At 41.8% G+C, this 20,524-nt stretch overlaps 1 protein-coding gene across 3 annotated transcripts in view; it reads right to left on the bottom strand.

Moving 5' to 3' along the window:
- Positions 1-20,310, bottom strand: part of PLPPR5 (phospholipid phosphatase related 5) — a 143,630-nt gene extending 123,320 nt beyond the window's left edge. For all 3 annotated transcript variants that reach the window (XM_055585010.1, XM_055585011.1, XM_055585009.1), the window contains exon 1: positions 19,453-20,310. In XM_055585010.1, coding sequence (XP_055440985.1) covers positions 19,453-19,689 — 237 coding nt within the window. In that variant the 5' untranslated portion in view covers positions 19,690-20,310. The remainder of the gene's footprint in view (positions 1-19,452) is intronic.
- Between the last annotated feature and the right edge of the window lie 214 nt (positions 20,311-20,524).

Raw genomic sequence — 20,524 nt, 5'->3', positions numbered from 1 at the left:
TCAAAGAGTTGGACCCAACTGAGTGACTTTCACACACCCACACACACATCTTAGTTTATAAGCGCCATGTTTTCAATCCGCATTTCAGCTATCTGATGTTCATATGGAATTTTTACCACATTCTCTAAACCTTTTCCTCTACTTGTGATGGGTTTATTGTTGCATTTGGACTTGTTTCAATTACACATGAATTATTGCTCCTTCCTATTGTTTCTTACTTTCTTTCTCCTTCTAAAAACTCCCTAAGGCAGTCAATTGGACTAAATGAAAGAAGCATACTCCCTCTTTTCAAAGTTCCCCCTGGAGCCCCTCCGTACATCCCTTGCATGTCACTGGAGGTAGCAGGAAAAGAATGGATTTTGGAGGCTGGGAGATCTTCTGGTTTCAAATTGCTTAACTGCATGCAAGTAACTTAACATTTTTTAAGTCTCAGTTTCTTCTTTTGCAAAAGGGTGACAATACAAAAAGAAAGAACCTTTGTGAAAACTGAATCACACACCCTCCTCCCAAAATTACCATGTTTCAAAGCACTAGCTCCTCTACAATGAGCATGTGCTATAAGAAGACCAAGAGTCAATGAGGTCAGGTCTCAGAGTACACTAATTAGTAGCAGATCCAGGATCCAAGCTCAGATATATCTGATCTAAATCTACCTCACTAAATATCAGTTCTTTTTCCCTTCCATCCAAATCCAAACATGCTTGTCCTTCATGGAAGCATCCTGCATTGAGTAACTAAACTGCCATGTTCCCAGAGAAGTCTTCTTGACGTAGTGTGTGTTAGTCGCTCAGTCGCCTCTGACTCTTTGAGACCCCATGGACTGGAGCCCGCCAGGCTCCTCTGTCCATGGAATTCTACAGGCAAGAATACTGGAGTGGGTAGCCATTCCCTTCTCCAGGGGATCTTCGGAACCCAGGGATCGAACCGAGGTCACCCACATTGCAGACAGATTCTTTACTCTCTGAGCCACCAGGGAAGTACTTTTTTTGTAGGCTGAGTTCAAATTGATCATTTTCTTCACTGGTCAACCACAGCAGTTCCCTCGATATTCATTCAGACATCAAACAGTGGCCGAGTCCCAGGTGCTCTTCTAGTACCAGGCTGAGTTTTTTAAAGCATTAAGGTTATTTCTGCATGAGCCTGGATCCTTGACTGGACCGTGAGCTTCCTGAGGTCAGGAAAGCCCTGCTCATTTATCTTCACACCAGCTGCCCTTTTTTTTACTCTCTACAAAGCACGTTAAAGATCAAAGGTTTAAAACACCAGGGACAGGTCTAATCTAAACTCTGCCACTGTTTTACTGTAAGATTGTGAAAACATTTAATTTTTCTGAGCCTGGGTTTTATCATCTCTAAATGATTATACAGGAAAAGAGGTCATGAGGTTGCTACTGTTGATGTCCCATCGTTACTATTTAACACATGAATGCCAGAACCAATGTTCTGCAGATCACTTCTGCAGGAACAGCTGTAAGGTCTGAAGTCTGTTTCCATACCAAGGATTTCTGAATTCTGTTGCCTCACATCTGTTGTTTAAACTTGGCTCAGAATCAATTTCTGAGCCTCTGATCACTGCCTACTGGGAAGGAGTCCTGTTCTCCACTGCTGGTGATCCTAATTTGGGCTGCCAAGCCCCATAGCCCAGACTGTGTGTTTGGGGCCTCATCTCAGCACCCTGTTCTGTCCCCTTGACTCTTCTGGATGTGCCTATTCAGACCAGCCTGCCTTTTCTTACTCAGGATGCCTTCCTCCATATCACTACCTCTGCTTCCCAGCACTGCCCTGTCCTGCCCTACTTCTCAGTGCTCCAGTTCCAGGCTGCCATCCTTTTGGTAAACCTCGATCAGGACAGGTCCCTGATGAATAAGTGACCCTCTATTAGAACTGCCAGCAAGAAGCCTGCCTGCCTACAATCCAAGCTGCCATCCTTGCTTTAGTCATAGCAGTCCTAAATGTACCACCAGCTCCCCCATCCTCTGTTACCAAACCCATATTGGGCATCAAGGATGCTCTAGATCCCTTTTCTTTTGGGAAAAACAAACAAACAAACAAACATTAAAATCCTGTGGTCTTTCTGAACCTCCCATTTCTTTCTACTTATGCCCAGCTTTTCCAGACTTGGCCAGCTTGTATACTGCCAAAGCTTTGGCTGCAGTGTTCTTGACATGCCATTAACCTGACTGCTTTTACATGCTTCCTTTGCAAACTTTAATGTGTTTCCTCTTTACAAATCCCTTTAAGTTCTCCCTTCCAGGTGGATGAAGCCAAGACACTAACACAGTCACATCATAAAATTTATGCAAATCCAATTAATCCAATCAAAGCTTGTTTGTGTAAAAGCATGTCTTATGTGCTCTTTAAAGTCATTTCCCATGAATGGAAATCTTAATTAGATGACTATATTTAGAAGGATAGAGCATCTTGCAAGAAAAGCAAGCACATTTAATCCTTAATGCCATAAACTGGAAAATCTGAGCTTCACCTACCAAGAACAGTACAGTTCCATTACACATAAATTTCAACCTGTGCTTTTTAAAAGAACTGCAGGAGCATGTCCTCACATTTCTAGAGCAACATGCAGATACATATTTTCCACTTCACTATCATACAATTTAAAATGAGAAGACTAGAGACATTTACTACACAGGTGAGTACACCTGTCAAGTAATTTATAAAATGCAAGTCAAAATGACCTCATTATACAAGCAAAACACAGCAATAGTAACAAAAATATCCTAGCCAATTTTAATTGTGCATACTAACATAAGCTTTTGCAATTGTACAAATTTAGCATTGTCCATGTTGCAAATAATGATTTAATATTATGTAACATATGTGTCTGAAAGGTTAACTTTTTAGTTAAAATCAGTTACAGAAATAAAGTTACTTTGCAAGACAGGCAGATTTAGATGTCACATTTTGCAGACAGATCAAGTGAGCCTAGAGGTTAGACAGTATATCACAGGTTTATCTCTCCAAGCTGATGAGGGAATTTTTACTTCAAACCCTTGAGTATTAACATAATGTACTTTTTACCAAACATCCTTATGTTCTGAACCTAATTACCTTTCTTTTCCAGATACTTTTAGAGTTTCTTCAAACAAGAAGGTTTCTTGAGTCTAAAAGACTTTGTTCTTTGCTTGGAACACCCTTGCCTCACTTACCTGACTGGCTAACATCACCTCCTCTCAGAAATATCTTTCACTCCTTCTTCCCTTTCCCTCATCCCAGATCACTGTCAGTTATCAGGATTAGACTATTTCAACTCTTCACCAACATGGAACTCGAGTTCCTTGAGAATGGAGATTCTTCCTTCCATCTTTGAATATGTAGAGCCCCTGACACCACAAAGCCTTGTCCAGGGAAGTCTGGTAAATGTTTCCTAAAGAATAAATGAGGAATGAATGACTAAATGATCACAATACCAGATCATTGTGCTTTAATGTGATTGGGAGTAGGCTATTTCCTTTGTAACCATTGGATTCTTTGGAGAGGAACTAATTTGCACTTGTTTGATATTTCACCCTAATTGGGAAATCCTGAATTTCAATGAAAAGTATCCATAAACAGTAAAATCCGAATTTCATTTTCCTGGTTCCTTCTGAAGTTAATTGAAGTTGTAAGTGATTCTGCCTGCACCAGAGCACTGAATCTTCCTTTACTCATTAATGTCATTCTCTAAAGCACCACTAATTTTTATCACTCTCCGAGGAAAGAAACTCCTCTCAAAAATAGTTCCATGTATTGAGTCAAATGTTTCAACTTTTAATCTATAATTACTAATGAAAATGTACAGAGTATGATTCAGACACCCTGAGTGACAATAAAATCTTGACTCATCTCATTTAGAAACCCTGCTAGCGATGATCAGAATCCTACATGAGAACATCAAAAAAGTTTTCTAATTTACCAAACATGCAAACTTCACATGTGAAACGTACTGGTGGTTTAATTTACCAAATAGAATGAAGATGATATGCTCTTTAAATCAACCAATTTGTTTTGAGAAACATAAAGTACTGAAAATAGAGAAAATATCACATTTGATGAAGAAAGAGCATACGCTACATAAATGCTTACATGTGTGGTGTTAGTCATGTCCGACTTTTTGAGACCCATGGACTGTAGCCCCCCAGGTCCTCTGTCCATGGAATTCTCCAGGCAAGAAGAGAGTGGGTACCCATTCTCTTCTCCCTGGGTCGGGAAGATTCCTACCAATTTGTTTTGAAAAACATAAAGTACCGAAAATAGAGAAAATATCACATTTTGAACCAGTGTCTCCTGCATTGCAGGTAGATTCTTTACCATCTGAGCCACCAGGGAAGCCCACATAAACGCTTAAGTAGAGATGATTCAAAGTAATAAAAATTTAATTGTGCCTTGGACAATTAAGGACATGGGGGAAAAGACATAGTGAATACAGAGGCAAAATCTGATGATGTTAAAAATTTTTACAACAAATGATAGATGTTTGAAATATTCTCCACACAAAGTAAATAAGACTTATTTGGAACTACATTCTATATGTGTGTGTTCTTGATCACTCAGTCACGTCCAACTCTTTGTGGCCCCATAGACTACACAGCCCACCAAGCTCCTCTGTCCATGGAATTTTCCAGGCAAAAATACTGGAGTGGAGTGCCATTTCCTCCTTCAGGGGATATTCCTGGCCCATTGATTGAACTCGTGTTTCTTAGGTCTCCTGCACTGGCAGGTGGATTCTTTACCACTAGGGCAACCTCTTTGCATACATGAAAAAATTGAGTGTACATGGGAAAAGATTTGAAATTAGAGATGACTGGCAAAGTTCAATCTTAAAAATGGGTTTTAGAAAAATAATTTGGACTTTATGGTTTAAGTATCTATGAATAGTGTATAGTGAAGTCACTCAGTCGTGTCCGACTCTGTGACCCTATGGACTGTAGCCTAGCACGCTCCTCCCTCCATGGGATGCTCCAGGCAAGAGTACTGGAGTGGGTTGCCAGTTCCTTCTCCAGGGAATCTTCCCGACCCAGGGATCGAACCTGGGTCTCCCACATTGCAGGAAGACACTTTAACCTCTGAGCCACCAGGGAAGCCTCTATGAATAGGTACCCCAAATAATTTATACTTCTCTAATTCTCTTCTCTTAAAACACACAAATCATTACTTATATCTACTATTTGAAAGGCATTATATTGGGTGTTATAATATAATATATAATTACATTATAAGAGTCAAAGATATACAAGACATATTTGCTCTTCTATAAGAATTTACAATCTTTTGATGGCCATAATATTTGCATGCAATTAACCATAAAAAGCAGAGACATTACTTTGCCAACAAAGGTCCATCTAGTCAAGGCTATGGTTTTTCCAGTGGTCATGTACGGATGTGAGAGTTGAACTATAAAGAAAGCTCAGCTCCGAAGAATTGATGCTTTTGAATGTGGTGTTGGAGAAGACTCTTGAGAGTCACTTGGACTGCAAGGAGATACAACCAGTCCATCCTCAAGGAGATCAGTCCTGGGTGTTCGTTGGAAGGACTGATGTTGAAGCTGAAACTCCAATACTTTGGCCACCTGATGCAAAGAGCTGACTCATTGGAAAAGACCCTGATGCTGGGAAAGATTGAGGGAAGGGGAAGGGGACGACAGAGGATGAGATGGTTGGATGGAATCACAGACTCAATGGACATGGGTTTGGGTGAACTCCGGGAGTTGGTGATGGACAGGAAGGCCTGGCGTGCTGCAGTTCATGGGGTCACAAAGAGTCAGACACGACTGAGCAACTGAACTGAAGTGAACCATAATGCATAGTCATGTAGTATACTACATTGTATAGGCTATCTACAGTTGGAAAGATTTTATTAGTCATTTGATTCCAAGAGGGCAAATCTGATCATAAGAAGTTGCGTGGAGTTCTGTCTTAAAGATTGAACTCCTAGATCAGACTCAGAGAGAAAGTGCCACAGTCTCTTAGTAATGTTTGCCATAGTCATGGAAGGAAGAGTGTACATTGTCATACATTATTTTTGCCTACTTGGTGAAAAATTTAACCCATTTCCTTTATAGATAACATAGCTGTCCATAAGATGACTTTATACTGATCCCAAGGCGAAAGCATTAAGAAAAAAAAGAGTATGAAAAATTTCTGCTCTATTTGCCAGGAGTGAAAGTACATCTGAAATATACAATTTGGTACTGGCCCCATGCTTTAAAAACACAGGACATCTGAGAAAAGTCAGATGTGAGTGGCCAGAATGGTAAAATGGACTCAAATTCATGCTATGTCAAGCTGAAGACCATAAATCTCAAGAAGAGTCAGAGAACTGAAAGATAACTTCATACATTGGACTTATCTCGTGGCTCAGACTGTAAAGAATCTGCCTTCAATGCAGGAGAACCAGGTTCAATCCCTAGGCCGGGAAGATCCCCTGGAGAAGGAAATGGCAACCCCTTCCAGCAATCTTGCCTGGATTCCATGAACAGAGGAGCCTGGTGGGCTACAGTCCATGGGGTTGCAAAGAGTTGGACACGACTGATCAACTAACACTTTTACTGGGAAACCATCTAGGTTGTTCCATATGTCTTCAAAAGGTGAGAGACCACCAAGCAGAAGACAAGAAGACAGGCTTTCACTGTTAAAGTAGAGTGTCCAAACAGTCAGACTTGTTTCATGCATAGAAAGGGCTTCTCTGGGAGCCATGAGTCTGTTTTCTGCCCTGAGTGGAGTTAAAACCAGTTATCCGATGTTACAATGGCCAAAAAGCTATGTGGCTTTCTCAAGGTCTCAAAAGTAGCAACTAGCAGAGCAAGGAAGACAACTGGGTCACTTGCCAGTCAGATCAGTGAGTCACTGCTCCTTTTATTTATCTATTTTAATTTCAGATCCATGAACCCTACATATACAAAATTTATTCACAATTCTCTGTATTCACTAGTTCCATAAAATAGTATATTATGACTACTGTTCCTTTTGTTTTGCTTTCTCTCCACCTCCCCAGTCCACACCTCAATGACTCCTATTTTATGTAAGTATATAAGGGGAAAGAGTTATTTAAAAAGGAGTTTATAGGAAAAGATTACCATTGATTAGATGCATCAAGAGAAGTGTTAGGAAAAAGATGGGATTGGGGCTGCCCAAATTAAAGAACAGCGATTATTTAAATAGATGGAAACCAAGAGCAGGGAGAATTACATAAAGCACACAGAGCAGAGAACTGCACTTTCTTAGGTCACTGCTGTTTCACAGGAAACAGCACCACAAGACTGGACCAAGATTCAAGAGTATTTCTAACTACCTCCAAAAAAAAAAAAAAAAAAAAGGATTCAAAATATATAAATATATAAATGTCTATCTTTTTCCCTGAAATATATCACTGAATAGTTCTTCCATGACTCTAACTAGTTGCCAAACTTACGCCAAACTAGTATGCTAAGTGTAGTAACTATGCTCTGAGTGCAGTTGTTCAATTACATAGCGTGACAGCTACATTGTGTCATGTTAAAATCCTATTATAAGAATTTAAGATCTGTGTATCAAAAATGGGTAGTTTTTTGTTATATCCATTTGCAAATTTCAAATGTAGTTTTACTTTTTGTCTGAAAAGATTTGATGTCAGCAAAATAAAGGAAAGCATCATAGAACCAAATGATTTTGGTTAAATTAAATGCTTTTTTCCTAGCCTGCTACTACCTCTTCACTATCACAGATTAAGTGTTAACTATAAATACAATACTCAATCAATAGTATAAATTCATAAAAAAGAAGCTATCACAATAATCATATACTCTTCATCTCTATCTTTTAACTGTTAATAATACTGCTATGTGGAACGATTTGTTGTAGGCAGTCATAACTCCTCCCAGAGATGACAAAAAATTTGGTCCTGAGGAGGAGAACCATCTCTGTGTTAAAAGCGCATATGCAGGTACATCACTTCCTTGCTGTGGGGTCATGAGCTAGTTGATTAATCTTTCTGAGCATCAGTGTCCTCATCTGTAAACTGGGATAACAATAGTGCCTATCCCTAATATTGTGAGGATTAAATTAGTTAATATGCGTAAAGTACTTACAAAGATTGATGTACACCAAGTGGCTGTATATGTCCCGCTATCGGTGTAGTTTCTCACTAGCTGCGTGGCCTTGGGCAAGTCATTTAATCTCTCTGGCCATTCATTTGGAAATTAGGAGATGAAACTAAATGATCTCTAAGGCCTCTTTCATGATGAAAAAGTTCCAGCTACAAAGAAGCATAATCTCTCTCACAATGGGTTCACAAATCTTTTCCAAAAATGGAGTGGCAGAAAAAGCCTGTCAGTGTGGCTTGAATAAAGTGTCTACTGGATTCCTCTATCTGTATTCTAGACTGAGCCCCGGGAAAAAGGAAAAGGGGACCCCAAGGAACCATGTGATGGAGCCAGTGAGAAGAAGAAACAAAGGTCTCTTTGTGAGAGACCAAAAGGGTTGTCACGTAGTTTTGACTAAGTCTCTTCATTCATTTGAGTAACTCAGCAAAGCCCACGCTGGAAAGGCACGTGTGAAGGAAGAGGTCATTGCCACCAACCCGAAGATAGTGGTTTGTTTTTCAACTGGAAATGTCAGGAGCTCATTTTAAATTACAAGATGAGGCCCCAGGTGCACTGCCTTTATCCAAGACTGCTCAATTTTGATGTTTGGGAGAACATGGCATTCTGCTTTGATGAGATCTCTGGAAATACAGGATATTTCTCAGTGTCAAGAGCACTTCCGTGCAACCCAGTGTGAGAAAAAGCTAAATCTGAAATCTCGATTAAAAACCTCGATAGGAAAGTACAGTTTTTGCCGGCACTGCTGAGAGAACCCTTAAAAAAGGGATCATTATGCTGGAAATGCAAAACACAATTCCCGCAACACAGAAGTTCTGGTTGTATCAACACATGTCCTTAGAGAGGAAATGCCGTAAGTGACTTTGGTAACGGTAGATATGTCAGGACTACATTTGTCTTTAAGCGTCCCATGATTTCACGAGCCTTTTATTTCCTGAGATTGTTCTGAAAGACTTAGAGAAGGGGGAAATTAGCTTTAATCCTGTTTTTGGAATTTGGAGCAAGTCACGCAATCTCTATAAGCCTTGTTTTCAAGGTAAGCTACCCATGGAAAGTACTCAACAAATGTTTGTTCAGGGAAAGAAGGAATGAGGAGGGAGGGAAGAAGGAAATCCCAATAGTCACAAGAGTTTTATCAGAAAGGTCACACACCAAAGAGACTGCCATAAATCTTTTTACCATCATATGTTAATTAATAGGGGTTCTCAGGTGGCACGAGTGGTAAAGAACCTGCCTGCCAAAGCAGGAAGCATAAGAGACACAGGTTTGATCCCTGGGTTGGGGAGATACCCTGGAGGAGGGCATGGCAACCCATTCAAATATTCTTACCTAGAGAATCCCATGGACAGAGGCTATAGTCCATAGGGTCGTAAACAGTCGGACAGAACTGAAGCAACTTGGCATGCATGTTAATTAACAACTAAAGAAGCATTGTTGATAAAAAAAAAAACATATATATATATTTAACTGATCAAAGTAGAGAATTTTAGTTAGCATGATAAATGCTAAAAAAGGACTCTTATTGATAAAATTCAAACTATGCAGATTGACTAAAATAGTTTGGAAATACTTCCTACCCTTGAACAAACAAGGTATAAAACTCCTGCAAGGCCTGTAACCTATAGCCCTCTGACTTGTTCTCAATGGACAGGAGTATTTCTGCTTGAAGTGTGTCAATTGGGGGACACAGAATCACATCTTGACTATGCTTCTTTTCTATATATCTTTCATATAAGGTTTATACACTTAAAATACCTCAAAGGACAGAGACCTGCCAGTTTATTAAACTTACAGAACAGAGTGTACGGACTACTTTGCCTATTTTAATGAATGGTTATTAAGTGTGTGCCCAGCAGAATTTGGTTATCATAATCTCATCATCACAAACTTCAGTTAGTCCCTGGATAATTTATCTACCCAAAAATAACCAAAGAGCTGGGCATGATGAGTCAGATTATAAAACTCTGACTTTGAGATGCTCAAATCCAGTGATGGAAACATGAATAAAAATAAATACAACATAAAGCACAATATAAGATTTTTTAATGCCATAATGTGCTAAAGAGGTGGCACAGATGGTAAAGAACCCACCTGCCAATGCAGGAGACTTAAGAGATGCAGGTTTGATCCCTGGGTCAGGAAGATACGCTGGAGAAAATTGTGTTGCAAAACACAATTCCCGCAACACAGAAGTTCTGGTTGTATCAACACATGTCCTTAGAGAGGAAATGCCATAAGTGACTTTGGTAACTGTAGATACGTCAGTATTCTTGCTTGGAAAATCCCATGGACAGAGAAGTCTGGTGGGCTATAGTACAGAGGGTTGCAAAGAGTTGGACATGACTGAAGCAACTTAGCATACACGCACATGCTAAAGATGTGAAGGAATCACAGAAGTGAATGCAGCTGTCTCATCTAAGGAAAAACATCTGCTCACAGGAGTTGGTGCTTGGTCTGAAAGGATACAGAGGAATGTTCCAGAAATTTTCTTTTCTTAGGAGAAGGGTGGGGGAGCACTATAAAGATTAGAAGCAAGGGAGATAATGAATTCATACAAGAAATTATAAATTTATTAAATACCAAACACACACACACACTTCCATTCACACATGTTCTCTCAGTGAGAAAAGTCCACCAAAAGACTGTCTTTAAAGTTTCAAATGCACCTGATCTGGAAAAAAATCTCAAGATATTGTTTTCACCAAAAAAAAAAAAAAGTGATTTTCCTGACAGTGATTCTCAAACTACATCTGTCATAATAAGACTAAAAAAGTAACCAGCCTGCTGAGTGAAAACTGGCATTCTCAGAAATAGTTTAAATATTACTGAATATAGAACTCCATTTCACATGCTATATTCAGATAAAATATCTCCCATCAAAATGATATTCCTATGATTTTCCAAAGGCTGTTAAAAAGATCTTCCTAACTATAGGTTAAGATCTCTGACCTCAGAACTTGCCTCCTCCATCTAACTACACGGAATGTTGAGCTGGGAAAAGCAAGTTCTACTGGCTATTCCAGGGAGCTCAGTGGTAAAGAAATTTGCCTGCCAAAGCAGGAGACACGAAAGACACAGGTTTGATCCCTTGGGTCGGGAAGATCCCCTAGAGTAGGAAATGGCAACCTACTCCAGTTTTCTGCCTGGAAAATTCCATGGACAGAGGAACCTGGCGGGCTACAGTTCATGGGGTTCCAAAGAGCTGGACACAACTGAACATGTGCTGCATGGCCACTGGCTATTCCGCTGGTCTTAGAAACCAATGAAGTTTTATCTTTGAACACAGATTTTAAATTCCCCTTTTCATGCCTGGTTGTAAATGAGCTTATACATTTACAAGCATAAGGTTACTATAAAGTGCACAGTGATATATAATCAAGATGCTTTAACTCTCCCCTGTCTTCTAGGAATGACACCATTTATGCTGTGAGTCCAACTGGTGGGCAACGGTAGGTAGCCAAGAGAGAACAGGACTTGAAGTAATTGATTCAGATCCCAGTGGAGCAAACTGCTTAAGCTCCTTAGATGTGTTACCACACATAGTACCTAAAAGAGTCATTATGAAGAGTTAATGACTTACCACTTGCATTCAACAGAAATGATTAAGGGTGACATCCTTTTGCCATGTACTACCAATAGATGGCATTGGCATTTATGTTCAAAGAGCAGCTATCACTTACTATTTCATGCATGTTTATATTTAATTCTTAAAAGGTATGGGAAGTATCATCATTTCAGTCTTACAGACAAGAAAGTTGAGGATAAGAGATACAATTTCACGCACAGTGTCTGAACTGTCGAAGGGCAGTGAATATGCCTCCCTTGTTATACATGCCAAGTAATACCATTGTGCCTAGCACACAGTAGATGCATTGTTATCATTCCAAACTTATAAATAATGACTTTTGGGCACAGTTCTAATTTAAAAATTTATATGATACAATGCACACTTAACAGATGGTATCAACACTGCTTGCTGGAAACATTATTTCTTTTAAATTACACAAATGCATGAGATGACTCTTTATAATAATCTTGAAAATAAGAGCTTATTGAAATATTTTGAAAGACAGCATTGGGTATTAGAATTATGTGCTATAATAATTAGGCCATTTCATACTGTTGGCTTTTTATTTTTGCTATTCTCTCTACAAGAAACTAAGAAAAGAAATATAAAAACCTCATTCATTTTTCTACTCCACAGAGTAAGTGTATTGAGCTGGCAAAGCCATGCTATAAGCAATATAACCATCTCCAATGACCAAGCAGCTAGATAACCCATGTAATCTGCTCATGTTATGTTTTCCTTATACGCATGCAGTGATTTATTATCTTTAACATGCATTTACACCCATTTGATCCTCAAAACTCGCTCCGCAAGACAGGAAAGACGGGCAGGAATAAGTCAACATTTTTTCAGATAAGGTAACTGCTGCAGAGAAGCCACAGGGATAATGAGTGACAGAGGATGGAGGGGGTGGGGGAGAAGGGAAGAGGAGAAGGAGGAGGGGCAGGAGAAGAGGCAGAGGGAGAAGGAGAGGATTCAGATTCCTGACCCTCATAACAATCTCTTAATCAGTATGCAAAGGGGAGGGGATAAATGAAAAAAAGAGACTATCAAAGGGATGCAGGGAGGGAGAAGGGAAAGAGGGAGGATGAATATGAATGAATGAATATGAATGAGAATATCTAAGTAAAGAAAAGCCCTCAGAGACATGAGGAGGAGTTTAAACAGAGTCATAAATCCTCAAAGTGTAGTTCTTAACTTTTAGGAATCTTGGGCATTTCTGACAATCTGATAAAGCCACGAGGCTCTTACTATAAAAATGCACACATACCTGCACACACATATGGGCACACATACATACATATGGTATTTTATACCACAATTTCAGTGTGTTCACTACTCCCCCCAAATCCAGTGCTAGGGTCCATTTTAAGAAACACGTCTTAGAGGCAGGGGACGCCTCAGCTCTCCGTGCACCGCTGTTTACAGATCTAGAACCAGAGGGTTCCAGACAAAAGCAGGTACCCGCAGCACCATACCCATGTGCGCCAGAGAGATAAGAAACGTGGCTGCAGATCAGAACAGAAACATCTTTGAATTCGTCCTGTTGCCACCCACCTTTCCACGACATTTCAAGCTTAATAGGAAACAAATCAATTCCCTACACTACACATTGAAACCATTATCTACTCTGGAACACAAAGTTTCCCATCAAATCAGAAAAAAAAAAGAAAAGAAACCGAAGAAAAAAGGTTTGAGAAAAATTTGACCCTTTCAGTATGGAATCCCTATGACTAATTATCTTTAAAGATCTGTTTGACATGTAACGATAAAGGAACATTACAAAATAAGTAAATACACAGGCCTTGACAATTCTGGCACGGTCACTGTAGGACTCTGGACTGATCATCTCACCTTTTTACATCCAAGTCTCCTTCATAAGTTTACTGTGAAGATTAATTATATTAATGGATTGAAAAAATTTAATACAAGTCTGACATCTAATCTCAGTAAACACTTCATTTCTCATTAAAAAGTGGGCTTAATGATAGTGTGTATGTTTAAAGAAAGTATTATGTTACTATGGTGAGCATTAAACAAAGGAACACATTAAATTTATGTTACACAGTGTCTGGTGCATAGGAAATATTAGCTAGTGTTAGCCTGCTGAAGAAATGAAGGAGCTGTCAAAGGCAGAAATCACTGACTGGATTGGAGGAACAGAGGTCTGATTGAATTTTACTATTTTTGCTATTCAGCCTCCCCAATTTTGTAGGTGATGGATGGAATTAGGTGGCTTTTGTCCACCTTGAATATTTTATCAGCCTGGAGCCCCTAACAAAGGTATTTTGCTAGATGTCTTAAATAGGCTGCGTGATTAATTATCCCCAAACCTTGGGAGGAATAATGGTAGCTAACACACATACAGCTGGGCCCTAATCTGATATTTACATATGTTAACCAATTTCATACTAATAGGATCTCCATTTTACATAAGAAACAGGCATAGAAAGACAGGCTCAAGTTCACATAGCTGGAAAGTGGTAAATCTGGGCTTGCAATCTGACCCCAGAATTGTGATCTTAACCTTTATAGACACTGCCTCTCAGGAAGAATATTGTTTAATCCTTGGTTTATGAATAAGTAAAATTTCCGAAGTTCACATGGATAGTGAGAAAAAGCAGGATAAGAATTCAGACCTAATGCCAATATCTGTGCTTTTTCTCCTGCCCACACCACAGAAGTATAGTGTAGTCTAGGAGTGGAGACGGGCAGAGTTGAGAGTGGGCACCCAAGGCAAGATTCAAGGAAGGAGAAGTCTGTGGGGAAGCTTCAAGTATTTAACAAGACAGAGCTCTGGATATGAGATATCTTTGTATCACCATCTTCTTCCACAACATTTAGAAATGCAACATCCTTGGGATAGCAGCAGCAGCAGCTCCATGCCTCAGTCTCAGAGCCCAGGGAGCTTCCTGCAGATGCAGGCATAAAGAATCAGAAATATTCCCTCACCCTCAAACGTGCCCAGCTCAGTGTTGTTTTTCCAGCCTTCATTCTGGCTCTGTGAAGAGGGATGGTTTAGCTTTGTCTCCTTCAGATCATCTGTGTTGCTCAGAGATCTAAGGAACAACAGGGGCTAGTGTAGTGGCCACTGTATCCAAATGTAGAGAGCAGAAACCATTGTCATCACCAGGTCTTTTAATCAATGAAAAACACAGGTCCCTTATTAAATTTACATCTGTAAATCCTGGAGGTGGTGCTTTTGTAAATGCTATACAGATCAAACTGAACAATACCTGTTTTAAAAGAGTTTGTAAACCATGTCATCTTTGTAAATGAGTCAAATTACAGGTATTTCCTGAGAACACAATTAAAATAATAATATTTCACAACACAAAATAGACCTGGGGATAAAGAGCCTAAAATTATCTTACACAGATGTTTAATAACAGAAGAGCCCTACACTACGGTCCCCCAAAGGTCCTAAAACACCACCCATCACACAAGTCCCTACTCAGTTCCCAACAAATTGAGAAAAACTCAGCCTGACATTTCAGGACTCAGTGCTGAGACCCTAGTCTTCCTCTTCAACCATATATCCCTGTGTTCCCCGCACACCACTTTAGAAACAAGACCGACCACTCCCTGTTTGACAAGTACAAGCTGCATTCTCTCTACCAAGCACGCAGTTCATGTTCATACAGCTGCCTCTTCCATGTCCTGACTCAAACTCCATTTTGGCCTTCCTTCAAATCACATCCCAAAAGCCGCCATTTGCTTCAAGAACCCTTTCTCCCCCTCTTCAATTAAAAATGATCTTGTCCTCTTTGAACCACCAGGGGTCCTTGTGGTATATATCTGTGTGTGTGTGTGTGTATGTATACATATACATATATGTGCATATGACACTTCTATTATGGTGATTTATGACTCTTAGCATGGTTATCTACTTTCCCAACTTAGTGTGTAAACCCTTTAGGATCAGTGACCATAGATTACTTCCGAAATTGCCTTTTTTATAACCACTACTCTGGCTAATCAGAGAAGGCAATGGCACCCCACTCCAGTACTCTTGCCTGGAAAATCCCACGGACGAAGAAGGTTGGTGGGCTGCAGTCCATGGGGTCGCTAAGAGTTGGACACAACTGAGCAACTTCACTTTCACTTTCACGGATTGGAGAAGGAAATGGCAACCCACTCCAGTGTTCTTGCCTGGAGAATCCCAGGGACGCGGGAGCCTGGTGGGCTGCCGTCTATGGGGTTGCATAGAGTTGGACACGACTGAAGTGACTTGGCACTTAGCACTCTGGCTAATAGAATGCATGTAATACAGGAATTCAATAAGCATTTACTGAATTACTATTTTGTTAAAATAATGTTAATTATAGAGTGATCTCCTATGGATTATCAACTATGAGCCAAGAATGATATTATATTACATTATAATATAATATTACATATTATATTACATATTACATATTATATCCCATTTAATATTCAAAATCCTGTGACTTACAAAATCAAGAATTAAGGAGCTATAAATTAGTTGTTACATAGCAACCAAGGTTACATAGCAAGTAGAATCTCCAACTTCCAATGTAACAGCAGAATGCACTTTGAATCTGTCAGATTCCAAACATGCACCCCAAGTCAACACTATATATAAGTGACAAAATGTAAAGAATATATTGCTTTTCACTTTTAGATAAATAAATCTGGCAAATTTGAAACCAAACCACTGATTGTGGTAGTGAGGAGAACTACTTTCCAAAATTAGTTTTAAGGATTAGAAATGAGTTTGAAGGTTAAAATATTTATATTATATAGAATCTTTATCACTACAGTCCAAGAAATATAGAAGACGGGGAAAGAGACCATTTGAGGCATTTGTTTAGAAGAATGATTTATGAGTAAGATGAATTTGAATATTGTAATGGAAAAGGCACAGGTTTGACATAGTAGGGTTAAAATTCTGGATGTAATGTTTTTAGGCTTGGTCCTTGGCAAGTTAATTAAGCTTTCTAAATCTCAGTTTTCCCAAAGGTTAGTTGGCAATAATAACAGCTTTCATAGGTAATTCAAGTATTAGATAGGTATAGGGAATATAAGGGCTTCCCAGGTGGTGCTAGTGGTAAAGAAGTGAAGTGAAGTGAAGTCATGTCTGACTCTTTGCGACCCCAACCAGGCTCCTCTGTCCATGGGATTCTCCAGGCAAGAATACTGGAGTGGGTTGCCATTTCCTTCTCCAGGGGATCTTCCCGACCCAGGGATCAAACCCAGGTCTCCTGCATTGCAGGCAGACGCTTTACCGTCTGAGCCGTCAAGTCCTCAGGTGGTAAAGAACCCGCCTGCAAATGCAGAAGATATTAACAGATGCGGGTTTGATCCCTGGGTCCAGAAGATGCCCTGGAGGAGGGCATGGCAGTCCACTCCAGTATTCTTGCCTAGAGAATCCCATGGACAGAGGAGCCTGGCGGGCTATAATCCATAGGGTCGCAGAGTCATACACGACTGAAGAGACTTAGCACGCAAGTACAGAGAATAAAATCCAACAAATGACAGGTATTGCTAACACTAGTATTAGTAACATTGTTTTCATGAATAGTGACTGGGCTAAGTCAGTGTTCTTGAGAGGAATGGAAAGGCAGGGCTGCCATTACTGTTCCCAACCATTCACACTGTGAGAGTGTACTAGTGGGAAGAGCAGAAGAAGAAACAAAGGCCAGCAGCAGCACAGCTAGCCTCAAAAACCCAATACTTCCTTCTCCGCACACTGACTCCCAAATTCTCTCTCTTGTAACTAAAGAACTGAAAATCAAAACATAGAAATCAAGTTGGGTCATTCCTTTTAAAATCTCATGAGTATATTCTAGATTCTCACCCTGGCAGCCTTACTTAGCTTCTTTCAGAGAAAGTGTTCTCTGGAACTAGGACAAGCAGTATGGCACTTGGCATTAGGTCGCAAAGGCATCAAACACCACACTCACCATTTTCATTTTCAGGTGCTTCTAGTTTATTATCTGATCCTCGGGGGCCTCAAATGTTAATCGACTGTATCTCCTGGAAGGACTGCTCTGAGAAGTATATGTGGCCCTGACTTTCAGTGCCCAGCACAAAGTAGGCACTCAATAATGACTAATGAATTCCCTTTCCCCTTAGTAGCTCCCCCTAAGTGGAGAATAATCAAGTTCTTGGTGCAAATATGTTAGCATCTCTAAATGGCACCTGTCAATGGGGATGGATACTTGGATCTGAAAAGTGCTATCTCATTTAAATGAGACACAGAATGGTAATTACCAACTGACAAGTTACAGACATTACTGATTATGGTTGTAACCAAACCAGTGTCCTGAAAGTGACAGGCTTTTTTCTTAAAAAAAAAAAAAAAAAAAAATCTTGAAAAATCCCTGAGCTATCAGTCTCTTGAAAAATATGTGCCTTGGAAACCCAACATCTGCAGAGAGCAAAAGGGCCTGAGAATCACCAATTAATTTTTTTCTCTTACAGCTTCTCAAATAGAGGAGGGAAAATAAAAATGACACCATATTTGGACTTTCTGGCATAGTTTAGCAAATTACAATGGAAAAAAACAAACATTTTCTGGTGCAAGGTCTAACACTTTTCAAACCAGTAAACTTGAGCTGGATTTGAAGTCAACTATCACAGTACCTGTGATAAAGTTACTTCAAAGCTACCAAGAAGTTTCTTGGCTTGTTTATGGAATTCCATGATGGGTGGGAACTTATCATTATTTTGTAAATTATTGACTCATTTCCCCTGAAATCAAAGAAACCATGAGTATCCAAACCTTAGATAAAAGAGATGTTCTTAACATTCATTACTGCAACTCAACCACTGAAAAAAAAGTACCTTTTCTTTCTCCATTTGTTATCTGTTGAGAGAGAAGGGAAGAAGCTACCACAGGAAGGGAACCTCCAGTACTTTGACAATATTAAAGGAACCATATATGGTCTTCTTAAAAAACACGAATTCTCCTACCGATAACTTTGCACCACATTTACATAAAAAATTATTAAATGATTATTAGCTTAATAATTACATATGTATATGTGCGTGTATATATATTTATGTGTGTGCAGGCGTGTCCGTAGACACACACGCTCACACACACACACACACACAGTTCATAAACCCAAGAGACATTCTCTTAGAGGCTCTAGAGGAAAAGGACTTAAGCTGCCCAGGGAGTGGAACAGCCTTTAAATAAATCTTGTAATTTAAGCATAGCTCCCGCTTTTCAGCAAGCACTGCTTCTGGAGCCTCTTCATTTAAGAGTTCTTATATTCTTTTTTAGGTATTTGTTACCTGGTCAGCTTAGTGCCACTGGCACTGCCTTTCGAGAAAGAAAACAGGCGGTAAACCGGACATATGCGCCCCGACTCTGGAAGCAGGAGTCCCTTCCACAATCCAGCAATTGATCCCCGTCTCCCTCTTGCCGGCCCCGCTGCCGCTCGCCTTCCAGTCGCTAGGTGAGAGGCGGCGGACAGCCGAGCAAGGCCACAGAGTAGATGAACTCAAGATTCAACCCGATAACTCACCTCCTCCCCAGCCCCGACTCCCACCCATCACCTCCTACAACCCCCTTCCCTCCCATCCCTCTTCGTGACACCCTACGGTGCAGCCATCGCGGGGGTGCGGGGAGGCAGGGGCGGCAGCCGCGGAGAGCTGGGGGCTTCCTTGGCACCCACCCCCGACGAGCCCTAAAACACTGTCCTCTGGGGAAGGGGCTGCCGGCAACTTGGAGGAACTTAGAAGGCAGAGGCTGAGGCGCCCGGACCTCGGCGGGGCCTCAACCCAGAAGGCGAGGGGAAGAAAAGCGGTGTCGGGGCGAGGGCGAGTGCCCCCGGGCTTACCACGAGCACGGGGACCCCGGCGGCCAGAGAGTAGAGGAGTACGGGGGGCACGGCGCTGCTGTCCTCCGGGCCCGGGTAGGGCTTGCGGTAGGCGCTGTCGTGGCAGAAGAAGCCCTGCACGTTCACGGTGAACGTGTCCGTGTACTCGAAGTAGTACGCCAGCATCACCGTCCCTGCCATGATCACCATCTGGAAATAGAGCATGCTGCTGGTGAGCGCCGCGGGCCGCAGGGGCATGCACGCCCCCCGGGCCGGGCCGAGCCGAGCGGGCTACGGACGGACCCCCTCCCGGGTCCGCCGAGGCAGCCACCCGGGGGCGCGGCGGCGGGGGCGGCAGGAGGACGAGGCGCGGGAGGCGGGATGGAGCTGCCGGAGGAAGAGGCGGAGGCAGGTCCGGGTTTCGAGGCGCCGGCGGGCTGCGGAGGAGGCGGCTACCCCCCGGACGAACCCCCGCTCCCCTCCCCGCCCCCTGCCCGCCGCAAGCGCCGCCCGCCCGGGCGCGGGGTCGTGCGGGAGGGCGGGGAGTCCCGGGCCGCCGGCAGCGGCCAGGCAGGAGACGGTTCGCGATGCAGCCGCGCCGGACCGAAGCCGCGGGCCCGCCCGGCGGAGGGGCGGACCAGGCGGCGGCGGCTGGGACAGCGGCACCTGTACCCCTCGGAGGGCAGACGCAGTAGAGCTGGAGAAGCTCCTCGCCGGGGTAAAAACCCAAAAGGGGGGAGGGGAGGCAGCAGAGAAGGAGCTTCTAGAAACTCCCTTCTGAGGCAGCAGCTGGACGGTTTAGGAAACCCGCACAACGCCTGGGAAAACGGTGCGTGGATGCGTCTTCGGGGGGCAGCCCCTCGAAGCGCGAAGTCCCGGTGCCGTGCAGCGACTTTCAGCCGGCGCTCCCTGGGATTCCTTAACCCCGCTCAGGACACACGCCCAGCGCTGGTTTCTAGGCGCAAAGAGAAGCATCATCTCAGAGGATTTTAGATTCGGAGTTTCTCTGCCTCCTCCTCCAGTTTCCTAGGGCTTTGTACGTAAAAACAGAAATCAGAGCTCCGGAGTTCCGGAAGCATCATCTCTTGTACAA

Source organism: Bubalus kerabau, chromosome 6 (assembly GCF_029407905.1).
Source record: "Bubalus kerabau isolate K-KA32 ecotype Philippines breed swamp buffalo chromosome 6, PCC_UOA_SB_1v2, whole genome shotgun sequence".
NCBI classification, from domain to species: domain Eukaryota; kingdom Metazoa; phylum Chordata; class Mammalia; order Artiodactyla; family Bovidae; genus Bubalus; species Bubalus kerabau.
Note: the sequence above shows the minus strand (reverse complement) of the source record. Positions and strands in the feature narration are given on the sequence as shown.